Source organism: Panicum virgatum, chromosome 8K (assembly GCF_016808335.1).
Source record: "Panicum virgatum strain AP13 chromosome 8K, P.virgatum_v5, whole genome shotgun sequence".
In the NCBI taxonomy this organism is placed as follows: Eukaryota; Viridiplantae; Streptophyta; class Magnoliopsida; order Poales; family Poaceae; genus Panicum; species Panicum virgatum.
In genome coordinates, this window is record NC_053143.1 from 49,916,273 (window position 1) to 49,931,255 (window position 14,983).

General features: G+C 53.4%; 1 protein-coding gene across 1 annotated transcript; it reads left to right on the forward strand.

The window, feature by feature from the left end:
- The first annotated feature begins 6,533 nt into the window (after nt 1–6,533).
- On the forward strand, nt 6,534–7,985 carry LOC120646387 (agmatine coumaroyltransferase-2-like). The gene has a single exon (XM_039922969.1). The coding sequence runs from the start codon at nt 6,604–6,606 to the stop codon at nt 7,945–7,947; it is 1,344 nt and encodes a 447-aa protein (XP_039778903.1). The 5' UTR covers nt 6,534–6,603; the 3' UTR covers nt 7,948–7,985.
- Nucleotides 7,986–14,983: the final 6,998 nt, after the last annotated feature.

The following is a 14,983-nucleotide window of genomic DNA, read 5'->3' on the forward strand; positions in this document are numbered from 1 at the left end:
CTATCGACATCACCAGGATCATTTTGCCTTATCTTGTACCATTTCGCGTCACAGACAGGACAAGCATCCAGTTTCTCATATTCATCGCGATAGAGAATACAGTCGTTAGGACATGCGTGAATTTTCTGAACCTCCAATCCAAGAGGGAAAACAACCTTTTTTGCTTTGTATGTTGTAGAGGGTAGTTCATTCCCCTCTGGAAGCATGTTCTTTACGATTCCTAGTAGCTCCTCAAATCCCTTATCGGTGACACCATTAGCTGCCTTCCACTACAGCATTTCAAGTGTCGAACCCAACTTTTTCAATCACTGCTTGCATTCCGGATACAATAATTTTTTGTAATCCTCCAACATCTTCTCAAACTTCTTTGACTCCTTCAAAATTTCACTGTCTCCGGATCCGCCGCCACCGGGGGCCGCCGCCGAGCCTCCGGATCCGCTGCTCGGGGGCCGAGCCCCCGGATCACACACGCCGCCGCCGCATGGGGGGCCAAGCCCCCAAATCCCGCCGGAGGGGGCCGGGCCTCCTCCTGCGCGCTGCCGCCGCCGGGAGGGAGGGAGGGAGAGGGGCGCCGCCGGTTGCAGGGAGGGAGAGGGAGAGAGTGGAGGGAGAGGGCGCGGGCGGCCACCACTGGAGGGAGGTCGGGGTGGGGGACGACGGCGTACCTCGGGTCGCCGCGCTGCCTTCTCCGCGTCACCGCACGTGAGCCCCATCCGCGGGTTGCCGCGCTGCCGCCGAGCTCGCAGGGGCTAGATCCCACGCCACCGAGCTCGCAGGGGCCGGATCCCCGCGCCGTCGAGGCGGGCTGCTGGATCCCGCGGGCAGCCGCCGGATCCCACACCGCGGGTTGCCGCGCCTCCGCCGAGCTCGTAGGGGCTGGATCCCCACGCCGCCGAGACGGGGCCGCCGGATCCCGCGCCGCTGAGCCGGGCCACCGGATCCCGCGCCCTGCCCTCCGCTGCGTGGCCACCGGTTGGGGCTCCATGTGTCTGGGGCCGGCGTCGGGGGCAGGTCAGGGGCAGGGGTAGAGAGAGAGGGGGGAGAGGTGCGGCGGCCCACTGCGGCGCTGAGAGAGAGGGGTGTGAGAGAGAAATGTATTGGATGTGTTGGAAACCCTAAGTCTTGTATATACAGATATTCTCGTAACTGGGCTTCTTGGGCTAGCGGGCTGGGCCTAATTTACCGAGGCGGTTGAGTTACAATGACCGTCTCGGTTAACAGATTTTGAGAGGCGGTTAGAAAGACCGCCTCGGTTAATAGTAAATGACTGCCTCGGTTAATCCGAGGCATTAACCGAGGTGGTTAAAAGCTTTGCCCGCCTTGGAGGCAATTTTGAAGTGCCTCACAAAATAGAATTTTGTAGTAGTGTAGATAGGAAGCCATCGTTGACTAAGAGGCTCCCGTGTCCGAATCCTTCCAAGATCCCGTCCAGGCCCACACAGAGTTGCTAGACAACATGGTTTCAACCATTACGATCGAGAACTACTTGAAAGATCTGATGGCAATCCCATGCCCTAGGGTAGACAATTCTGAACTACTCGACGGAATCGACCATGTTTCTAATAGCCTCTCAGACTGCATCAACCTTTGTTGGTATTTTGTAACATCACGAATAAAATCTACAAGCGCACGGATACCGCTGTAGCTTTCACCTAAGAGTATTTCAGGGTAACGTATTCACTGGGGAACATGAGTACACTATCTATGGGTTCAGGCTATCCAAGGGCACACACACTGGTGTGGGAAGAATAGGATAGAGAGGACTACCTTTAGAATCTATGTTTAGAAGAAGAGATCACATTGCCGTTATACTTCGAGCTACTAGTTTCGACCGGCTTATACAAGCCGATAGTTCCAATAATACGTGCTCTATCTGATATCCGAACGTGGAGGATTACTAGGGCTCGAACAGGGCTATCACCACCTGCCGGCTACCTCTACAAACTGTGGGACTATCAGACAATAGAGTGGTATAGTCCAGCCTAGACACCACGTCTACGCTATTCCCTACTAACTCTAGAGGCGATCAGGGTTATCCTTTTCTATCCGTAGCCCAACTCTAGAGTAAAATGCTACTCTCTAAGCATGCACTCATGTAATATAAGGCAGAGATAATCACTTGCAATCTAAACTCTAATTCTAAATAAGAAAGTCTCGAACACTTATAGCTGAATAAGCATCCGTCGAGGTACAAGCGGAGAAGAGCGCCGACAGACCCGGCACTTCCCCGACTCCTCCTCACTCTCTTGTAGAGGTACATGGCACGCCAGGTAGGCGGTTCACCAACGATCACAGGAGGAACTCGATGGCATCCTTCAACTTCGACTTCCCTGCGATCAGCGCAGGCACCACCTTCGTCTTCGGTTCATGGATTTGCACCGCCAATGGATCGGGCGGCTTTGACAGCCACCTGACCAACACCATGAGCCCAGAGGCTCCTCAACAGGAGCAACTCGACAGAATTGTTTCCACCGAGTTCCTACTACCCGAACTCGCCAATGAAATCGAAGAGTTGTCCCTCTTGGACACATCTTCGGCTCGCATAGTGCCTTTCGGAGTAGATTCAATCTACTACGAATTTCCACAGTCCCAGCTATCGTTGGGACTCCTGAACATGGCCTCATCATATGTAACGATCATGCGCCATAAAATCAACAAAAAGATCGATGATCAAGAAGCCACCGCTCGCCAGGAGGCACCTGTCTTCGATTCTTACCTTGACTTAGACGATGAATTCGACCTAGAACTTGCCGAATGTCCGAGCCTGACCATCATCGCTACACCCCAGAGCCGTCTCCTGTACTGGAAGGGCTCTGAGCCTGCCGAACTACTCGACCACACTCGTATTGTCGCTTGTCTCACGGATCTACCCTATCAAGTGGGTAGGCCACTTTCTCCGATCGAGGAAGAAAGAGTAGGCGACACTGCTCTGGTCGACTACAGTACCACCCATGATTCGACACCTGACTACCAGGTGTATGTTTCGATTCATGGAGAAAACAGCGGTCTCGGCTCGCAAGCCAAACGCTACGCCAACGAGAACTTAGGCCAGGTTTCCGATGATGAACTCTTGGTCAACGCTCCTCGAAGAGAATCTCAACAAGACAAAGATGACCGACATCGAAGGAACCGCCGACGTGCCATCCGCAGAAGGAACACTACTGTTCGAGCTCAACGCGCCCCTGCGGAACCTTATGGCTCACGTAATCTACAATGGGATTTCGATGCAGCTGGTGGGCCAGCTTTCTTCAGCCCAATAGTCAACTTGGCTGAAGCCACTATACTGATGCAAGATCTACCAGATACACCAGAGGTCCATCGAATGCAGCGACTAACCAGGGAATCCCTGCACTAGATCGATAGGCAAAACCCAACCCTCTGGCTCCCGCAACAGCCACACACCAGCAAGGCAACAAAGAGATCAAGAGGCCAATCAACCACCACGGCCACCCCGCCACCAGCATCGAAGACACCAAGACAAGAGTTATCACGATGGTCCATCAAGGAGCAGGGATATTGCTCGCGGTAACTTCCGCGACGCAAGGGAAATCATCAATGCTCAACATCACGGACGCCCGGCGGACGAAATCAACAAAAAAAGAACAAAATAATTAATTACCTTGGAGCAAGCCTACCATGTTGCAGTATGTATGCGTGCATGTGCAATAAATCTCATGCACGTGGCTATCACATGCATGCGTCTGCTATCACATGCAATATATTCGCTTGGTACATGCTGCATCTACTAACATCATCAACGCACCTATGCGTAGGAGGCTAATATGAGGAAAAAAATCATCGAGCCTAAATCAGCCCAACAACAATTGCATATTCGTTCAGGCAATGGATATCGAATTTGTAGCTCGGACGACATATAGCCTCACCGTTCCCCTGCGGCTCCTTCGCCGTGGGGTACACCATGCACCACTCCGTCGCCGACGGCTACCCCACCTGCAGCTGCCTCCTCGCGTGGGGTTAGGCCATCCGCGGCGCGGCCGCCTTCGACCCCGTCCCCGGGCACAACCGGGTGTCCTTGTTCGTGCCACGGGACCCGCCACTGGTCGAGTTCGAGCACTGCAGCGCCGAGTTCAAGGCTCAAGCCGCGTGCGGAGAAGATGAAAGCTTTAGACGTCGACGAGGTGGTGGTGGAGACCGTGCACTTCAGCCTGGAGTTCATCGCCGGCTGAGGTCGGTCGGAGGCGCGCCGGGGGGGGGGGGGGGGGGCGTACAGCGCGGCGCAGTGCAGCACGCGGGCTCGACGCGCACGAGGTCACCAGGCTGCACATCGCCGTGAACGGGCGCGGCGGCCTGGTGCCGGCGGGGTACACCGGCAACACCGTGCTCTGGACGCGGCCGGCAGCCACCGCGCGCGAACTGCTGGGCGCGCCGCTGCGGCGCCCGGCGGAGTTCGTCTCCCGGGCGGTGGCCCGCGTCGACGGCCGCTACTTCCGGTCGTTCGTCGACTTCGTGACCTCCGGCGCAGTGAAGCGGGAGGGACGCAGGTGCGGACGGCGGCGTGGTCTCGCCGGAGCTGGTGGCGCGGACTAACCTCGACGTGGACAGCGTGCTGGAGATGAGATCCCATTCTACGACCTGTGGACGACTTCGGCACCGGCAGGCCGTTCCTCTTCGCTCCCACCTACAGCACCCCGCGGCCGGTGGAGGGCGCGCCGGCGTGGTCGCGCACGTGCCGCTAGCTCTACCACCGCAACGTCGACGCCTTCACCAGCTGCTGCCACTCGCTGGCGCCCGGCTTTGATCTTTGACGTGCAAATCAATCACAGAAATGCATTGCCACTTCGACACCGGTTTATTATAGTGTTTCCTTTTGTATTTTCAATTGTTTTTTTTTGAGTGGGTCAACAATGCATGTAGATGTACACTAGCTCGACCTGCCGCGTTACCTATCCAATAACACTGCAGTTATCAAAATAATTGTCGGCGAGTGTTTGGCAAGGCCAAATTTATTAACAAAAACAGAGCACCTTTGACTATAGGTGGCCAAACGGGCGGCCCGGCCCGGCACGGGCCGTCTAAGAACGGCCCGTTTAGGCACGACCCGCTTAAGTACGAAAATATTAACGGGCCGTGCCGTGCCTGCCCATGGGCTAAAGTGTCGGCCCAAGCACGGCCCGAAATTGATTTAATCAGGCCGGGTCGGCCCGTTTGGCCTGGCGGCCCGAAAATATTTAAATAGGGTTTGATAATGTATAACATAGTATTTAAACGGGCCTATCGTGCTACCCATCGGACCGATCGGGCCGCCTTTTTTCGGGCCGTGCCTGGACGCGTCCATGGGCTGACAGTGAGGCCTAGGCACGGCCCGGCTATCGTGCCCGTGCCGCCTGGAGCCCAATAATAATCGGGCCCGGATCGTGCTCGAGTCGGGCTAAATTGGGCCGGGTCTCGGGCCCGCATGGGCATCGGGCCAAACGGCCATCTATACCTTTTGACAGATTTTGCTGGCCGCATTGCCTACCACTAAAAGAATAGCTAGCAGCGGTTAGGCCATCTTCAACAGCTCCTCTATCCAATCTTGTACCTGTAAAAAAAGAGAAGGAACCCAAGAAAGGGACAAAAACCCCCTTCCAACAGCTCCTCTATCTGCGCTCGTTCTGTATCCGCTTTTGCAAAAATCTAGCCCCGTCCTCCGAATCCCCGCGCCGCCCCGACCTCCTCTCCCGCGCGCCGCCACCGACCTTCTCCCGCACCGAGCGTGCCGTCACTCGCCGCGCCCCTCCACGCTGCCCCTGACCTTCTCCCGCGCCGAGCGCGCCGCCCGACGCCGCCCCGCCGCCGCCCTCAACCTTCTCCCACCGCCGAGCGAGCCCCTCCACGCCGCCCCCGACCTTCTCCCGCCGACGAGCGCGCTGTCGCAAGCCGCGCTCGCCGCGCCCCTCCACGCCGCCGTAGACGAGGTCGCGCTGGAGACCATGGCGGGTCTGCGGGAGGAGGAGGGGAGGAAGAAGATAAGAAAAGAGTATGACGTGTGGGGTCCAGCTGTCAGAATGGAGTGGAGGAGTGGATGGATAGACAAGCTGTTGGATTCCCTCCTCTTTGGATGGCTAAATGGTTTTGCAAATGGTTGTCTAAATTGAGTTTAGACAATGGAATTTGAAGGAGCTGTTGGAGATGCTCTTATATCCTAAAATAAATAAAAAAAACGAGCACTCAAGTCGTGTCTAAATTCGAACCGTGGATAGGTTCTACCACAATGAACCTTCTAGGACAATAATAAAACTACTTACGTGACGACACAATTTACCTATCAACAACAAAATCTAAAGAAAAGGTGAAGAAAGATCCCTCAAAAAAGTCCTAGCAAGAACTATCTTTTCTCGAGAGCTTGTCTAGGCAAGTAGTATTTCAGTAAGAAAAAAAAGCTTTTTACATACAACGCACCTGACCACGAACCCAAAAAGCTCAAAAAAGGAAATTACACAGTTTGAAGTGCATGGTTGTCGCTTGCTTGGCGCTACTAATGCCCAAATATGCCCAGTGTAATTACACGGTTTAACCAGCTCATGATATCATGGCACCAACCATGCATAGTCCACGTTTTAACCAGCACACCCAAGAACGCGTGCACACAGTCGTCGCCACATGAAGATCACGGTGCAGTCGTGCAAGGCCATCAGGCCCGCCCCCGGCGGCGCCGGCGGCGCTCCGTCCACGGCCGCGGATGCCGCCATCCCGCTCACGGTGTTCGACAAGGCCAACTACGACCTGCACATCTCGGGCATCACCTTCTTCCGCCCGCCGGCGCCGCCGAACGCCGCGCTCGTGGAGGGGCTCGCCCGGGCGCTCGCCGAGTACCGCGAGTGGGCGGGGCGGCTCGGCGCCGATGCCGCCGGCCGCCGCGCGATCCTTTTCACCGACGCCGGCGCGCGGTTCGTCGAGGCGACGGCCGACGTCGCGCTCGCCGCCGCCATGCCGCTGGAGCCGGCGCCCGAGGTGCTGTGCCTGCACCCGGCCGGCGACGGCGCCGACGAGCTGCTTCTGGTCCAGCTCACCCGGTTCGCGTGCGGCGCCCTCGCCGTCGGCCACACCATGCACCACGCCGTCGCCGACGGCCGCGCCGCCTGCAACTTCCTCCTCGCGTGGGGCCAGGCCACGCGCGGCGCTGCTTTCGACCCCGTCCCTGCGCACGGCAGGGCGTCCCTCTTCGCGCCCCGGGACCCGCCGCGCGTCGCGTTCGAGCACCGCGGCGTCGAGTTCAAGCCGCCGCCTGCTGCTCGCGGGGAGAGGCCCGGCGTCGCCGGCAGCGGAGGAGACGAGGTGGTGGTGCGGAGGGTGCGCTTCGGCGAGGAGTTCGTCGCCGAGCTGCGGTCGCGGGCGTCGGCGGGGGCGGCGCGGCCTTACAGCACGCTGCAGTGCGTGGCGGCGCACCTGTGGCGGTGCATCACGGCGGCGCGCGGGCTCGACGCGCGCGCGGTCACCAGGCTGAGCGTCGCCGTCGACGGGCGCGCGCGCATGCGCCGCCCGCGGGTGCCGGACGGGTACGCCGGCAACGTGGTGCTGTGGGCGCGGCCGGCCGCCACCGCCGGGGAGCTCGTGTCCCGGCCGCTCCGGTTCGCCGTGGAGCTCGTGTCCCGGGCGGTGGCGCGCGTCGACGACGGCTACTTCAGGTCGTTCATCGACTTCGCGAGCTCCGGCGCGGTGGAGGAGGAGCGGCTGGTGCCCGCGGCCGACGCGGCGGAGACCGTGTACAGCCCGGACGTCGAGGTGGACAGCCTGCTGCACGCGCCGTTCCACGACCTGGACTTCGGCGCCGGCCCGCCCTTCTTCTTCATGCCCAGCTATCTGCCGGTGGAGGGCTCCGTCTTCGTCGTGCGCTCCTTCTCCGGCGACAGGAGCGTGGACGCCTACGTGCCCCTCTTCAGCCGCGCCATGGACACCTTCACCAAGTGCTGCTACTCGCTGGAAATGGCGGACGCACGCCTTTAGGGCAGGAAAATCTGAATGCCGTTGCATTTCATAGCGGATCGATCGAATTGATATATTGTAAAAAAAATGCTGCGTTTTAGCCTGTATTAAATCGTCGAATTTGCTGTATATGTCAGTAAAATGTTTAAATGTTTAAAAACTTTTGTATTATGAAAAGGTTAAGCTGTAATAGATTTGATTGATACATGCATGGTGTCTCATCGTACTACTGCAACTATAGTTAACAAAATATTTTCTCCCAAATGTAAGATGTTTTAGTTTGTTCTAAGTTAAAATAGTCTATTATATGTTTGAAATCTTACGATAGCAAGAAAAAAATTTTGTGGATCCATGACTGGATAGGCCAACACTTTGTTGGTAGCAGCATGCATACGCATGGCGCTACAAACCTAGCAACGGCCTGCATCATCCATGGCAAGCAGCAGCAGGGCGCCCAATGCGAAGAGCAATGCCCACGCACGCATCGCCTCCTCCTACCCCCGGCCCATCACGATCGTCGCCGTGGCGATGCAATGCCACCTCGCCGGTGGTCCGATGCGGCGGCAGCGCGGCGGACGGCCGCACCGTGACAAATAAACGAGAGTATGGCGCGTTCCCGGACCAGTCAACGTGCCGCGCCGCGCGCGGCCGCGTTCCCGGCGTCGGACCGCGAGCTCCTGGCCGTGGTTCCCGACGCCACGGCGGCCGGCCGGGTCCCGGATGAAGGTGGCCACGCGCTTCGGCCTTCGGCTCCGACCTGGCGGCGGAGCGCGTCGTGGCCTTCGCCCGCGAGCACGAGTTCGCCGACATCGATCCTCTGGTTCGTACACCCCGGCCGCGATACCGCAGGGCCGCCTACCGCATCGACGGCCGCGTGCCCGTCGACACGTCCGGCGACGGCGTCTTGGACTCCGTCGGCTTCGAGCCCATCGGAGGAGGGTTATGCTGCCTTCCTGGATACACTCTTATAAAATATACTGTACTCTCACGAATTCACAACCTGGGGATGTAGCTCAGATGGTAGAGCGCTCGCTTAGCATACGAGAGGTACGGGGATCGATACCATCTGAAATTTTTTCCTCTGAATTTTTTGTGATTTGAAATTTACAAGCCCGTTGCTATGTGATGTCATGGCCTCTCGTTGGATCTTTTTCTTTTTTATATTTAAAAAAATCAAAATTTTAAAAATATATGTCCGTTTCGAAAAATTTCGAAAATATACCCCAGTCGCCCGTGGGGGGGCGACAGGGGTCCTGTCGCCCAAGCAACGGGCGACAGGACCTTAATATAAATTTTTTTTTGAATTTGCAAAGAGGTTCCTGGGGGGGGGTGTGTGTGGAGGAAGGGGGCCTGTCGCCCCCCCCCCCCCCCCCCACGGGCGACAGGGGGTCTCCTACCCTATATAAGCTCTGGCCTCCATTCCCTTCTCATTTGAGCCCAAAAATTACACCAAAAATTTAGAAAAAAAGAGAGGGGTGAGGAGAAGAAAAGCGGCGAAGCTCTGCCGAATTGCGTACTTGTGATCTACCGGTAACTTCTGTATGAATCCATTGATATTGTATAACAATTTAATTTAATTAGTGGATTAGCTGAATTAGATTTGGTGCTTTAGAACACTCGTTTAGTATTACAATTTTAGTACTATTACAGACTTATTTTTAAATTAATTATGAATTAGAATAGAATTATGATAGTACCTTATTGATATTGCAGCATAAGACAATGGCTGCCTCCAATTATGTAGAATTTTCATGGACTGAAGAAAAATCTAGTATAATACTTGATATCATGACCCATCTTGTTATCAGTAAGAAGTTGGATCCGTTAGCGGATGGTACGATAGAGATGGTATTGTCCAAAGTAGTAGAGTTTAAAATTTTCACATTATTTCGAGGTATTACAACGCAAGATGTAAAGGGACACCTGCTAGAACGTCAGAAGATATACATGCGAGTATGTGAACTAGCGAATCATCCTAATATCATTGGATTCTTACAAAGTTCTTGTAAGATATGGATGCGGCCAGAGGTGTATGAGATGCACATCAAGGTAACTCTCATTCGGTTCTAATCCCGTCCGTCATTTGGAATCCATATGTATGAAACAGTAACATTGTTGTTCAATTATATGCTAGGATTACCCCGAGGACACGGAGTTGATTAATAAATCGATACCAAATTTCCGTAAATTGGTATGTATCTTCAGTGGGCTTATGCCGCAAACTAGGCGAAGGAGGTGGAGAAGATCTTCGGGTGATAGTACTTGGCCTCCACAAGAACAGATGACCGGAGGTTCGTCAAGTCATGCTGCAGCACCTCAAGCACCAAGTTGTGTTAACTTGGATGACGACATGGATGACTTCATGCCCCCCAAACCATGGCCTCCAACACATGATGTTCATTTCCCTGTACATGAACCTAGATCCAGAAAAGAGAGAAAGGGAAAGGGAAGAGGTTCGTCAAGTCATGCTGCAGCACCTCAAGCACCAACTTGTGTTAACTGGGATGACGACATGGATGACTTTATGCCCCCCAAACCATGACCTCCAACACATGATGTTCCTCCCCCTGTATATGAACGTAGATCCAGAAAAGAGAGAAAGGGAAAGGCAAGAGGTTCGTCGAGTCATACTACACCACCTGCAGCACCACCATCTGTCAACTGGGATGACGACCTAGATGATTTCATGCCATGATCTATAACATATAATGTTCATCGGTTCAAGATGTATTCGCATTTAGTATTGTTAATGTTGTATTATGCTTGTATGTATGTCTCGTACCTAACTTGCATTCACTGGACATGTATATAATGTCGAGTTTGAATCGTAGTTAGTCCTAATGGAGCATCGAAGCATAAACATATCATCTAGCGTATGTAATGGAAAATACAAGAGTAATCAGAGGCGAACGTTGAAGTGTACAAATAAGCGGTCCACAGCTATCTCATTACAAATAAACATCAGAGATACAAACATCGGATATATCTAACCACCCCTAGGGCGTCGGACCCTCTTAGCCCTCTGATGGGCACGGACATGGCCCTCGGAGTAGGTGTGACGATCCGGAGTCCTCACCTGTCGCTCAGGACGCAAAAGGGGCTGCGGTGTCTGCTGCTGAGAGATCCCAAGTGGTGCTCCTCCTAGCTGTGAATACCCCAAGACATCGGGGTCACCGTGCGCGCCAGGTGAGTCTGGAGTCAAGCTGTCGAGTTCGTCTAAGGTGACGCCCTCGTTATCTGGAACGAACGTACTCGAAACAAACCCTGCGTAACATATAAACGTAAACCAACATATGTTGCATGGTAAATTAGTGAGTGTATTGAGAGAGTGTTTTGTACCAGGTCGAAAGGAGGAAGAAGGTCCGGCGCCCGCATCGGGGTAGAATCCTACGCATAAAATGCGGATGTTAGCGTACGCTCGTGTCTTTCGTCATGACATGTAGAAACCGAAATACAAAACATAAACTAACCTGTGTAGGCCGGTATCTGTGGCCCCGGTACCATCCCTGGATACGGTCCGCCAACTGGTGGTGCCCCTCTAAACATTCCAGTATGGCCGAACGCAGTAGCTAGATCGTATCCTGTTTGTGATATTAGTAAATATGTAGCAACACTTGATCTAATTTTAAAGAGATATCTACGTTACCTGCAGTTGTGTAGTACTGCGACATCGGCCCGTGCACGGTCGCCGGACCAAGTGCTCGTCTGTCTGTTCCCATTGGTCCACCCACAGCTGCATCTTGGTGAGCCAATCATCAGAGCACGGCAAGCCACTTCTTGACAACCTACAAAAATGGACCACAAAGAATCGTTAGATTCGACACGAATGTATGAGCCAAGTTCATTCATAATTACTTGTGGTCCTGGCGACTAACACGCTCCAATGCGGTGGGCACCGGAAACTCCTGGCGCTGCCCAAACTGTCTCCTGACTCTCCAGGGGCAATATGTCTCAACCGCGATGTCGTAAACCAGGACGACTGTAGTAAGCCACAGGCTCGCATTCGCGGAGCAGTGTGAAGACAGGCCTGCTGGTGCACGGGTAGCCACAACCTCTGGGATGTAAGGCTCCCAGACAACGTCCTCGGACGTCAGCATGTCGAGCTCCGAAACAAACTCAGGATATGCGCGTCTAACCTGCGCATGCGCCCAAGACCTCTGCAGTCCGAATAAGTAAAATTAAAAGTGCGCTAATGCATCATGTAATAATGAATAACAAAATTAGAATTGTTGCGAACGTACCTGCCGCCAGATCCAGAGAGTTCTCATAGTGGGTCTGTCATCCTCCTTGTCGCCGTACATGGCCTCGTGGTAAGGCTCGTGGCTGACGATGGACCGACCAACGGCTAGCCTCTCGTACGACCAAAGTTGTAGCAGTAGTGGGCACCCCGCTAGGATAGCGTTCCCATGTGTCTTCATGCAGCCGTCGCAGAGTCCACGGTAAGTGGTTGCAAGTACCCGCCTCACCCCAGCTGTAGGGCGGTACGTCCTCGTCCCCATCCGCAATCTCCCGTGCATACGGAAGGAGAATCCTATCGACCGAGTTGCCATGAGTGGTGTTGAACATGATGTAACCAAACAACCAAAGTAGGTACGCCTCTAGCGATCTGGTCACACTGTACTCGTCGGCATCCGCAGCCAACAGGGTAGGCTGCATAAACAATTAAGGTTAATGGTTTCAACTGACAATGCAACATGTGAATTGTAACAATTAAACTTAAATATGCAATGAATATGTACTGTAAACTGTAGGAACCAGGTCTTCGAAGGACCTGCTACTCGCGGGTGCGGGTTGATCGGACCTGCTTCTTCCACGCGGTCAACCAGGGCAAAACGGGCCTCCAGGTCATCCTTCCACGAGGCCGAGGAGGTAGGCCACGTCCTGCAGCATAGGAGTCATCTCCCCACACGGAAGGTGGAACGTGTGTGTCTCCGGCCTCCATCTGTCAACGAGCGCCGTCAGGAGGGATCGGTCGAGCTGAACAGGCCCACCCTCGACAAGACGGCCCAGAGTCAGTAGACCGGACTCACGTAACCTGCAATAAACAAAATTGTCGAAACAAAGGAATACCGACGAGTACATAAGTGATAAACAATAATATTTCATTACATACCTGTCAACCCAATCGTGTTGTATAGAGATCGTCTCCCCAGGTGGACGAGGACGTAGCACCTCTAGGGCTCGGTGCTCAACTGCTGCAAAGAAAGACCTGTGGCTCGAGTCGATAACTGGGTCTAGCAAGGAGTCCATCTCCATACCTGCATTCAAAAATATATGAGAACACATAGGTACATATATGTTCCATACAAACTGGACGCATGATATTTATACATTACAGATAGGTTCGATACAAATTCCATGCATGATTACTACATATTACAGATAGGTTCGATACAAACTCCACACACGATATTTATACATTACAGATATGTTCCATACAAACTGGACGCACGATTACTACATATTACAGATATGTTCGATACAAACTCCACGCACGATTAGTATATAAGTACAAACTGCACACTGGTGGATCATGACACCGAGTGCCTTCCACGAGCAATTCTCGTCGATGGTCGTCTGAACGTAGGAGGTGCTCCATCTCTGGGATTTCCGAAAGGACCGACGTCAGCATCATCGTGAAGTGCATTCTGAGGACTCTTCTTGTATTTGTGACCCAATGCTCCACATTGGCTGCAACGCTTTTGTGCCTTGCTTGCTTCGGACTCGTCCATACCATTCTGTTATCGCCATAAATTAACAGGATTAATTTATGAGCCGAAAGCAAGATGGGCTTAAAGCAGAAGATTGAAGAAGACTTGTAAATCGGCTCCTGCGTGAGCATCTGGGCCACATGGGCCATGTATCCTTAGATTTAGTTTAAGATTAGAGATAGAGTCCAATCAGGACAAGATTAGTTTAGATTGTTTCCCAAGTCTTCGGACTATAAATATGTACCCTTTGTTATTCGTAAAGAGGGAGCGTCATCACGTCTCGCCAACAACAACTCTCGGCGCATCGCCACCCCTAATCCTAGGGTTTCAACCAAGTAAGCGTCATGCTGCCCTGATTGCTTCTCGCGATCAGGGCAGCATTGTTCTTACTTTTACCTTGGTATTACTTGTACTGAAGCGTTTTTTATGGCAAGTAATACTAGTTATCTTGATGTTCGTAGCATGGCTTCTAGTAGATCTGTTGTGCTTCGTTGCTTACCATCTACGAATATCATGTTGTCTCTGTGCAGTCACGTTTCAATCTTATGCTAGTTCTCGTCGCATAGAATTAGTTGCACAGAGACAACACACTGCTTCCTTTATGTTTAGTAGATCTGATCTGTTACGGTTTGCTCTTGTTCTTAAGAGTTGGCGTAATATCTGCTAGGTTAGGCCTTGCAAATGGATTGGACGATCCGGTGGCGTCTTAGATGCTTTGCTTCAGTCTTAACAGGGAATTGATCCGGGAATCGGCTCTTGCTAGTTCTTAGGCCTCTGTTTTGGTTATGGTTTGGTTATCTGCTACGTTTATTAGGCCTAGTCACGTGTAGGATGTTCCGATCTAGCAGTGAAGCCTTTACCGTTGTGGATTAGATCAGCTAGATTTAATTGAAGCAGCTTTACAGTCATTTGCTTTAATTATCAATATCTGGATGCAACAGATCCCATCTGACACCGGGACTCGATCGGCTCTTTAAAGCCGATGCAAGAGTCATCCCGGGGAGCCGACCACGTCTCGGACTTACGTTTCCACGTGTTTGTGTGTGCAGGTCAATCATCGCAAGCACGTCCGCACCTTCCTGATCAGGTATAGGTCAGGTGGCACGCCCTGCGTCTTCACAAGCCGCGGCGCGTTGCTGGAATTGCGGGCCGTCGACGAGGGAGCAGTGCCTGCCAGCGCCCCGACGACCTCCCGGCTCTTCGTGTTGCCCGTCGCTGCTCGCCGGTGGGTTTCGACCGACAACACATTCCGAATACGACGTGTCTGACGGCGGCCTTTGTCTTTCTTAGTGGCTGGATCAGGAATAAACATCTTATCCTCATTATCCTGAATGAAAGGTCCCACT